Source organism: Myotis lucifugus, unplaced genomic scaffold, assembly GCF_000147115.1.
Source record: "Myotis lucifugus unplaced genomic scaffold, Myoluc2.0 scaffold_57, whole genome shotgun sequence".
Lineage (NCBI taxonomy): Eukaryota > Metazoa > Chordata > Mammalia > Chiroptera > Vespertilionidae > Myotis > Myotis lucifugus.
In genome coordinates, this window is record NW_005871105.1 from 1,170,536 (window position 1) to 1,181,971 (window position 11,436).

At 37.7% G+C, this 11,436-nt stretch overlaps 1 protein-coding gene across 1 annotated transcript in view; it reads left to right on the top strand.

Annotated features, from left to right (window-relative positions):
• The window catches only part of RWDD1 (RWD domain containing 1), a 13,679-nt gene extending 2,243 nt beyond the window's left edge, over positions 1-11,436 (top strand). Inside the window, exons 2-7 of the mRNA XM_006089179.3 lie at positions 4,400-4,465; positions 5,368-5,498; positions 7,369-7,512; positions 9,663-9,795; positions 10,501-10,563; positions 11,142-11,436. Coding sequence (XP_006089241.1) covers positions 4,400-4,465; positions 5,368-5,498; positions 7,369-7,512; positions 9,663-9,795; positions 10,501-10,563; positions 11,142-11,263 — 659 coding nt within the window. The 3' untranslated portion in view covers positions 11,264-11,436. The remainder of the gene's footprint in view (positions 1-4,399; positions 4,466-5,367; positions 5,499-7,368; positions 7,513-9,662; positions 9,796-10,500; positions 10,564-11,141) is intronic.

Consider the following 11,436-nt stretch of genomic DNA (forward strand, 5'->3'; position numbering starts at 1 on the left):
AAATAAATGGGAATATAGCGTCAGTTGTTGGATATACTCTTAATTGTGACAAGTGGCCATTCCGGTTACATTGGAAATGTCACAGACACGGACACTGTGTAGGCAGAGTTCAGAAGGCATAAGATGTGCTATTCTTCTCATTTCTTTGGACATAAGGTATCCCTCATTAAATACTGTGCATATAAGCACTTATAAAAGTGATACATTTTTAACCCTGCAACAGCCTTGGTGGTTCTTTTGTATTGTGGTAGGCCAGTGGTTCTCAACCTTGGCTGCACATTAGAATCACCTGGAATCTTTTTAAAATCCTGATTTCTGGGCCTCATCCTCCGGAATTCTGTTTCTTTGTTACTAATGTTGTGGCCCCACCCCATAACAATGAAACAGAATTTCCGTTTTAAAAAGATTCCCAGGTGATTCTAATGTGCAGCCAAGGTTGAGAACCACTGTATTAGAAAAATCATATAACCTCTCCAGTCCTCAGTTTCCATATCTGTTTAATGAAGAATAATGGAAATACTTTATAACTGTTAACTATAAGACACTCTTCACTGGAAATTTACCATATTAGTTTCTGATTCTTCTAATATAGCTTTATAATTCCTCCTCCTTATCAGCGAATAGTTTTGATTTCCGTTTTCATCAACTGCTGACGAAATGGAAATCAATCTATCTTCAAAAATCTGGCCTCTGAGATTCCTCTTTCTGTCTATAAACTTTGTAGCCCTCTAGTTCTTTCATCCCCGTACTTTCACTGAACATGCCTTTCGTCATGATTTCTTATGGATTAATTGTTTATCAACTTCTTTCGTGTTCATGTTGCCTCCCTAATCTGTCTGGCTCCAAAGGTCAGGCAGTTAGAGATGTTCTTGCTACCACCCATATTGTCATTTACCAAGTATTTACAATTGTGATTGTTAGAAGCCCAGTCTATTGGGAAAAGACATTGGATAAGTAATATACAGCACAGTGTGATGGCTCTTTCATGGAGGTATGTATAGGGTGCAGCTGGAGCATGGGGAGAGATGAGGGTCTGAGTTGTTTCGGAAAACTGAGGGGTGATGAGGGGTTATATGAATGAAATGTGGGGAAGGACTGTTACAGAAAACCGGAGAAGAACCAAGCAACGCTTAGAGAGATGGAGTTATATTTATTATTACGCGGGCCCAGAGGAAAAGGTCTCTAGAATTCTAGGCGAAGTCACACAGGAAGTTTTCTGTATTTATACCTTTTTACCCTTTTTGTCTCCCAAATATGGGATTTTTCGGTCCCCTTTGCAAGTTCTTAAAGAGCCCCTATGTGCTGGGGCTTTGAGACCTCGACCAAAGGCTTGGCCTGGTGCCCGCACTGATAACTTTGGGGAAGGTTTAATGGCCTCTCTGAAATGGGAGTAGTCTTATTTTCCTTATTATTTAAGCCAGCAAGCATTTACAGAAGCCAAAATGCAGGGTTAAAATTTCAAACAGCAGCCAAAACCGGTTTGGCTCGGTGGGTAGAGCGTCAGCCTGCGGACTGAAGGGTCCCAGGTTCGAATCAGGTCAGGGGCATGTACCTTGGTTGCAGGCACATCCCCAGGAGGGGGGGGGGGGGGTGTGCAGGATGCAGCTGGTCGATGTTTCTCTCTCAACGATGTTTCTGACTCTCTATCCCTCTCCCTTCCTCTCTGTAAAAAAATCAATAAAAATATATTTTAAAAAATTTTCAAACAGCAGTTTTTATATAAGATGGATGCTTCAGGACCACAGCATGAGTAGAAGGATGAGTCTGTGTCAATGGGCAAGTGTCTTGGTATTGCTAGAATATAAAGGGAGTTGTGGAAACGAGACCTGACAAGTAAGCAGGGGCCAGATCACAAAGGGCCTTGGTAGGAATTTAGGCATGATCTTACAGGCCAAGGGTTCATTGCCCATTTCCTCCCCACCTAGCTGCACAGGCACGTATGCATCGTAGACACATTGGAGGTGCACGTTGTAGACACTGCCGTGTCAGACCTGGATCTTGATAGCTGGGGTGGTTCACAAATAAAATAGTCTTTTCTTGAATTGTTTTTACCTCTCATGGCTGCTGCTTTTCTTTTCATTTCTGGCACTTTTTCCTCCTCTCACATTTCGCCCCCCAAATGTAGGGTTCCTTACAAAGCTGGTTTTGGTCCTTGTTTCACTCTCCATTTTCTCTCTAGTCTTACAGCGTTAGCTATCACCTCTTTGTGAATGATCCCAAATTAAATTCACACCTACCTCTAGCTCCATTTGCTCGTTTCTGATTGCATACTCAATTCCTCCAACTGAAGCTGCTCTGTGTCCTTCAAATGTATCACATTTGATTTTTCCTTTGCATTTCTTGTTTTTGTTCGTGGCTCCACCATCCTCTGCCTGCATATTCAAAATGTCATTCATCACCAGGTTCCTTGCTATTCCCATTGGTGCCAACCTCCTTCAGAACCTCATTATCTTTGCTGGGACAATTTCATTAGCTATCGAGTTCATCCTGCCTCTGGTCTCCTTTCTTTCCTTTCACTTTATGCACTGTTGCTAGATTTATTTCCTGTGTTTAGAAATACAATTCTGACCATATCACTGCTGTTAAAAAACAAAAAACAAAAACCTATCACTGGCCACAACTAAACTTTCAACTGTACTTTCAACTAGTGTTCCTCATTCACCTCACTCACACATATTTCCATCAAATGGGATAGTTTCTTATTCCCTATTGTTCCTTAAGCTTTTCCACCATTATACCCTTGCTGCTGTATTAATCTACATCCTTTTCTCCATCTCTACTTACCACTATGCCTTAATTCATAGCCTAGCTCAAATGATTTCACTGGAATTTCTCAACTGGAAAAAAATTTTCTTTTTAAATGAAACTCTATAAAGTTATTAAGTTCTGCCAGTTACTACCTGTATAACCTTGGGAAAATTAGTAAAAAGCTTTTATCTCAGTTTTCACATCTATAAAACTGGTATGATACAATAGTTAATTGATTCTAAGACATTTTTACATTTTAACATCTCTGCAATAAGAATTTGTCTTACAAAATCTATCACATATCATAGTTTAATTGCAGCTTTTTTTCTTAGTGGTACATAAAGTAGCATGTACCTTATACTTGATAACCTTTTAAGTTTGGTGAAATACAGTAACAGTATAAAATCATGGTTTTGGTGTGAGAATTAACAGGTCTTTATGTAAGTGCATAGCACAGTACAGGCACAAAGTAATGCTCAATAAATGTTAGCTGTTGTTATTGGCTATAAGTGATTCCTAACTTACCACCTCATGAAGTCCTAGAAAATGGTAGTAAGTTGTAATGTCATTGGGTTGAACCTTTATTTCTGTAGTTTTAATGTTTACCTTTCATGACATGTAAATACTAAAGTTGGTCATGAAAAGAAATAGGAATGAAATATATCAAATATATTTTACACATTTGTTTTTTTAAAAAGGTAGAGCCAATCATAAAAGCTTTATTATAATTTCTGTTCAGGGACTTTTTCATCATGGGCTGGCCTGCCTGAGGCCCATTAAAATAGAATTCCAGTGAGTCTTTTATCTTTCCGACAAACACCTCTCAAGTAATCGTAGATGTTCATCGTTGTTTCAAGTACTTTTAAACTTCAATTAAACTGAAGGCATATGTCTTGAAATTTTTATTGTTAGTGAATATTTGTGAAACTCAGAAGTTCCGGAGTAGGGAAAGCTGAGTAGTTTCCATAGTGACTTCTGCAGAGATCCCCTGCTCTTCATTTCAGAGAGAGGCTGCTGACCTGATTCCACCCTTGTCAGGGGCCAGTGCTTTCCAGGCCTGGAGGGAGGCACAGGCTTTTCTCATGGACTCAGCAGCTGTCATGGGTGGCTTGACTTTCCTTGTTTATTCTTGTCATGGTTCTGAATGCAAGTTTTCTTTGTTTGGTTCTAGAGATGCTGTGGGAGAGATTACCTAGAAGACACAAGCTCTAACAAATTAATATTTACTATTTGTCATGAAGATTCTGAATTGTATTTCAGGATATATTAGTGTAAAAATTAGTGATAATACTGAATATTTATCAGTGGCTAGTTTCTAATAAGAAACATCAAACTTTTTGTTATTCCATTTGGGAATTTTTTAGAATATAATTTTCCATATATAGGTGGAGATTTTGAATTAAAGGTATATTACTTAATTATTTTAATTGATTTGATAAAACTCCAGGAAGGTATCTACTATAGGTGTTTCTTTCCAGATTAAAGACAACCAGAGATTTAAATGGAAAATTGATGGATGTGTTTTATCATTTGTGTGTTCTATTTAATCTGTATTTGCGGAAATGGAATCACTTTCCCTGACTGGGTAGTGATATTTGGCTAATGAGGAAAGCATCTTAATAACTTAACCTCTATGTATATTTTCTTGCAGTATTATCAGAAAACCCTCCTAGTTTCACCATTACTGTGACATCCGAGGCTGGAGAAAATGATGAAAGTAAGTCTAATAAAAAAATACTTGTGGTTTTTCTAAGCCTCTCAGGAATTTTACTCATTCCAGAGCCATTCTTTGCTGGGCTTGCAGGTGCAGAGGTGCTGGGGTGCTGTTAAGAATCTAGTGTAAGTGTTGTGCATTTCTAGTTGGTATACTATGTAAACATGACTTCTAGAGAAATAGAAAATCAATAAAATACATTCTGACACAATACCAGTAAGCTTAGTTTTTAAAAGCAAAACAGAAACATTAACGATACATCAGATAGAGAAAAAGTAAGATATTTTTTGGCCAAAACAAGACTTGGCATGCGTATGTATTCCAGTGGTTGTGTGGTATTTTGTTCAGTGACTATTATTTTTCCATGACTTTTTTTATCTTTGGACATTTAGATTGTTTACTGGATTTTTGCTGCTATAAATTAGTCAAGATAAACACCTATCTGCGTGGTTTTATCTCTCTCTTTAGGATGGATATTCTACTGTTATTTAAATATATATGTATAGATGAGTTAAGTGAAAAGTTTCCCACACAGCCTCTCACACTGTCTACTTCAAAACATATCATCTAACAGCCCATAGCAGTCCCCTGCTGGTGTTGTGCAGACAGAAATATAGGCCCCAGGGCTACCGCCAGGTCTTCTGCACTGGGAACTGGCTTCAGTAGAGGCCTAAAAATGAGCCTATGATAGTAATTATTCTGTGTTGTATGTTGTACCTTTTATTTATCTTGAGGGTTTTAAAAATAGTGTAACTTGTTTTTCTTTAACCTTGTTTTTCTTTGCAGGAAAATCTTTCGTGCTTTTTATTGACACGTAAATTAATTACTGATTCAACAAAGATGTTGACTTCTCTATACTTTACACTTTAAGGTATTCATAGCAAACTGTTTTCTGGTGTTTTTAGCTGTCCAGACTACCCTCAAGTTTACATACAGTGAGAAATACCCAGATGAAGCCCCCCTTTATGAAATATTCTCCCAGGAAAATCTAGAAGATAATGATGTCACAAGCATCTTAAAATTATTAGCATTACAGGTAAGGTTTTGTAATGGTATTATTTTTTTGGCCTTAAGTATTATACATCAATTGCAAGAGTCAAAAAATTCTATTAAACATGTATAATTATTACATTGAAAAAGCAGAATTCATTATCTATATTATATAAATAAAATAAAGAAATATGCTAATTAACCAGGACGGGACAGGAGGAGGTTGCTCGCGCAGCGTCAGGGGCGGGGCAGCAGGGCCTCCATGTGCCTGTGCTGGGGGAGCGCCTGATCAGCAGCAGCCCCGGCTACTTCAAGGGCCCGAGAGGGAGGCAGGGCCAGACCGGAGGGTGGGCAGTGCCGCGGGATTTCGAATCGTGTGTTGGGTTCCTACTATGTATATATATTTGTTTGTTTCCCACTCTGTCTTTAGACTTAAGCTGTTCCTGTACCCCTGTTTTGTTTTGTTTGTTTTTTTAAAATATATTTCTTTATTGATTTCAGAGAGAAAGGGAGAAGGAGAAATAGAAACATCAATGATGAGAGAGAATCATTGATCAGCTGCCTCCTGCACACCCCCTACTAGGGATTGAGCCTACAACCCAGGCATGTACCCTTGACTGGAATCGAACCTGGGACCCTTTAGTCTGCAGGCTGACGCTCTATCCACTGAGCCAAGCTGGCCAGGGCCTGTACCCCTGTTTTGAACTCAGTCAGCCCCATGACTTTTAGATATAAAAAGTCTGACAGGTAAAAGCACAACTTCAATTAGATTCTCAGAATATCCAGTTCCATGTGCAGTTAAAAATTCCAGCTGAAAAGAATTGAAATTTTCAACCCCTCTGACCTGTTGCAGGCTAGTTGCCTACAATCTGGGAAGAAGAATGGTGATTGATTTTTTTTCTTACGTCTCCTTATCCCTAAGCTTACAAATAGCAACAATGGGTTATGACTCCTCTAAGATGGGAGGTTATGAAGAAGAAAAATGGGTATTGGAAAATTTTTAGTTCTGTGGTGGGATGGGCTACCCACAGTATTCAAAGCTGTCTCTTGCTTGGGTAGAGAGTTTCCATGTGTTCTTCAGAGTAGGGAGTAGGGAGGACAAGCAAAATCTTTACCATCTTAAAATCAGAAGTCCTAGTTTTGTTTGCTCTAAGAATCAACAGAAAACATGTCTCCATCTTAAATGTGACTTGTATATTTCCAAGAGTATTGATCTTCTTAATGTTGATACTTTAAAAATATCTGGAGCTCCCAGCAAGCGTGGCTCAGTGGTTGAGCGTTGACCTATGAACCAGGAGGTCATGGTTCGATTCCCAGTCAGGGCCTTCAAATGACCAACTTCAAAGTAGCTTTTGCATTGTAGTCCTTCCACGAGTCAGAGATGCTTTTATATTTGGTTTTGAACCATTTCAAATCAAAAGAAAAAGGTAGATAAAGATAAATCACAGAACTACCTACAATCTTTATTATTATATTATGTTAATAAACTGTTCTGGCCTTAAAGTTCAGTTCATTGTCACAGCTCTTAAAATATCCAAAAGGAACTAAAATAATGAAAATATGCTTAAGAGCTGATGCTACTAGCTACTATAGGAAGGGTCTTCTGAATTCTACCTACATGTATGACTATTAAACAGAATTTACTGAAATGTCTGGTTTAGGTTGGATATAGTAAATTACTTTAAAATTTAAGATATTGTTCATATATGTTCAGTTCTTAAATAATCATTTATTCAAGTGTCTGAACTGATATATAACTGAATTAGTAATCATATTATGAATGCACGGAATTTAGTTATTATGTTGAAACATTCTAATGGGTTGTTTTAATTTGTCTGAGAAGTATGCTTCTCACTACAACCCCTTTTTTTGTTGTTGCTTTTTTGTTTGTTTGTTTTGTTTGTTTTGTTACATAGGCAGAAGAAAACCTTGGTATGGTGATGATCTTTACTTTGGTAACAGCTGTCCAAGAAAAATTAAATGAAATAGTGGATCAAATAAAAACTAGAAGAGAAGAAGAAAAAAAACAAAAAGAAAAAGAAGCAGAAGAAGCCGAAAAGGTATATTAAAAGCCATGGTTTTTTTCACTATTCTCTAAATCTGTCCTCCCTCCCTCCCTCCCTCCCTCCCTCCCTTCTGTTTTTTTTTTGTTGTTGTTGTTTTTATCTGTTTTTGTTTTTGGAAAATTTAAGTGATTTTTTGGAACTCATGAAAATAAATTTTAGTAAAGCTTTATAAATAAAAATCTTAGGAGTTCCTCATTTTGTTGGTGGCATAACACAAGTAACAATAATCAGTAAAGTTTAGTAAAGCTCATGCAGGTAAGATCAAGAAATATAAATTACTTCACTTATGGTATAGAGTTTAGAATTAATAATGCCCCCACCAGAGTGATTTAAATACATTCATGCAATGCTTAACACGAATATATGTTTTGAGAAATGCATTGTTAGGCATTTCATCATTGTGCGAACATCATAGAGTACACTTATACAAACCTAGATGGTATAGTCTACTACACATCTAGGCCATAAGGTATAGCCTATTGCTCCTAGGCTACAAACCTGTACAGCATGTCGCTGTACTGAATAGTATAGGCATTTATAACACAATTTGTGTATGCACTAGGTAAGTATTTGTGTACCTAAACATAGAAAAAGTACAATAAAAATTGGTATAAAAGATAAAAATGGTACACCATTAGACTTTATAAAGACTGCACACTTAGGCTACACTAAATTTATAAAACATGAGATTAAATCAAGCACAAGAGAAAATGATGCAGTTAAGAAACTTGGTAAACACAAGATGTGTGAGGCTGCTGCTGGTGTAACATGGCATACTGCTTTACAGCAAACTTTTCATATAAATAGAAGAGTACATTCTAAAATAACGATAAAAGTATAGTATAGTAAATGTATAAACCAGTAACATAGTTGTTTATTATCATTATCAAGTAGTAGCATCCTATCTAATAAAAGAGCAATATGCAAATTAGCCATCACTCCATCACAAAGATGGTGGCGCCCAGTCCCCTCAGCCCCGCTGGTGTCCCCCAGTCCTGTGGGGGCGGCCACTAAGAGCGGGCAGCATGAGCAGCCTGGCAGAATGTTTGCTTCGTCGCCATGGCAATGAGGCAAGTGTTCCACCCCGGCCACAGAGGGCCTCTGGGCAGTGGGTGCAGAGCGTCCCGCCCTGGCTGTGGAGGGCCCCAGGGCCGCAGGTGTGGAGTGCCAGGCCCCACAGAGAACAGAGAACCACGGGGAGTAGGCCTAAGCTGTCAGGGCTCCCGGATTGGAGAGGGCTCCCCTGAGGGCTCCCGGATTGGAGAGGGTGCAGGTCAGGCTGAGGGGCCCATCCCCCATGCATGAATTTCGTGTACTGGGCCTCTAGTTGTATATAATTGTATGTGCAATATTTTTATACAACTAATAGCACAGTAAGTTTGTTTACATCAGCATCACCACAAACACATAGTACACTTCCCTATGACATTTGGACAGCTACAATGTCACTAGGCTAGAGGAATTTTTCTACTCCATTATCTTACGCAACCACTGTCTTATAGGTATCCATCATTGACTAAAATGTTGTTATGCGGCACATGATGGTATTTACTAAAAGAAAACCTCAAATTCTAAAACAAAGAAGAAAGATAAGCTATGATGCTAGTGTTCTAACTTGATGTGTATTCAAAACATCACTACTGACAGCAACAGCTTTCTTCTAAATAGTGAATAGCAATGGTTGTATGTTGCATATTATCTTTGTTTTTTGTAATAAAAATTATAAATGGACTTTTTCAGAATAAATCGCCAAAACCAATGAGAGTAGCCAGTGCAGGCAGATATCATATTAAACACTTTAAAACTTAAAACAGTTTTTCCTGTAAGTGGCTATATTCATTTGTCTAGAACAGCCGTGAGCAAACTATGGCCCACGGGCCGAATCCAGCCCATTTGAAATGAATAAAACTAAAAAAAAAAAAAAAGACCGTACTCTTTTATGTAATGATGTTTACTTTGAATTTATATTAGTTCACACAAACACTCCATCCATGCTTTTGTTCTGGCCTTCCGGTCCAGTTTAAGAACCCATTGTGGCCCTCGAGTCAAAAAGTTTGCCCACCCCTGGTCTAGAAGATCATTAAGTCTTATGTTTTAAACTGTTGTCTCACTTATCTGGTAACCTGTCTTTTTTATTTTCCAAGCAATTATTTCATGGCACTCCTGTTACAATTGAGAATTTCTTAAGTTGGAAAGCCAAGTTTGATGCAGAACTCTTGGAAATTAAAAAGAAACGAATGAAAGAAGAAGAACAAGCAGGAAAAAATAAATTAAGTGGTATGACTCGCCCCTATTTCTGTTCCCCTAAACGTTTTGGCATTAGTTCTGATATAGCAAGAGGATCATTTGAACAGATTTCTATAAGACATTTTTTTTATCCTCACCTGAGGATATGTTTACTGATTTTAGAGATGAAGGGAGAGTGAGAGAGAGACACATCGATGTGAGAGAAAAACATCGCTTGGTTGCCTCTTGCACCTGCCCCAACCAGGGATCAAATCCACAACCTAAGTATGTGTCCTGACTGGGAATCGAACCCAAAACCTTTTGGTGCACAGGACGATACTCCAACCAACTGAGCCATCCAGCCAGGGCTGTAAGAAAATATACTTAGGCATCCAGGGGGGAAAAAGAGAAAGCATTCTCTCTACATGTTGATGTATTTTCACACTTAATTATAATTAATGTTTATGGGTTATCTTTGATCTAAATATTACAATGATAGATCTTGAGATACAGCTACCATGACTTCCATGATTATAAGCCTTAGAAGTGATAGAGTCACATTTGTTTTTCTGGGACTCGAGGCAGACTAGGTTATCAGTTGTTCCATTTTTATGCAAATACATTTTATATGCCTCTTAGCTCAGTTCGTAAATTTATTGAAATTCAGAAAAACAGATTTTCAGACTTTTTCCTGGAGAGTTTTAGAAGATGGAGGAAAACTATGCTGTTCAAATTAAACATATTTATTTCTTTTAGGGAAACAGCTATTTGAAACAGATCATAATCTTGACACATCTGATATCCAGTTCTTGGAGGATGGTAAGATAATATTAGAATTCCACATGTATATATTGTACTGTTTTTAATATTAATCCATGAAAATCAGAGTAATGACAATAAATCTTTCCTCCCAAGGGTATAAAAAAATACATTTTAAAGAATAAATTCTAATGTTTGATAAATTTATACATAAACTATAGCAATATATTCTTTAAAGTTTTCTGATCACTTAAAATCAAATATAGCAATAGATAAACAATTAAGATCACATTAGCTTCTAACAACTTGTAAACCAGGCCCATGGTCAGCCATGGTCAGTGATCATCAACTTTGTATGACGAGGACATATCATTGTCTTCAATTTGTCATATGCCACATCATAAATCATTCTAGGAAGGCTTTTTTTATAACTGGATTTTTTTAGACTATGAACTGGAAGCACAAAGTTGTTGTTAAAATGTGTGAGTCTCTGCTGACCATTACAGACCATTGTTGGCCTGTAATGATTTGCAGTAGCAATTTAATATTTCATCACCTCCCTTGCATGTGGAGAAGTTTCTGTTTGTACCTTTCATTCCCAAGTATAAGACTAAAGATGAAATCTTGTTTTTTTGCAGCTGGAAACAGTGTGGAGGTAGATGAGTCTTTGTTCCAGGAAATGGATGACTTGGAGCTGGAGGATGACGAGGATGATCCAGACTACAACCCTGCTGACCCGGAGAGCGACCTGACCGACTGATGGACCATCCCCGCCTGCCGAGGCTTGACTGCCACAGCATCTGTGGTTATGCCGAGAGGGTGTTGATTTTCCTTCCTTTTTTTCTAAGAAAAAAAACAATTTTCAGGAGAATATTCTTCTGAAAGCTTTCATCAATGAACTAATAAACTGACCTTAAAATTTCAAATATAAAA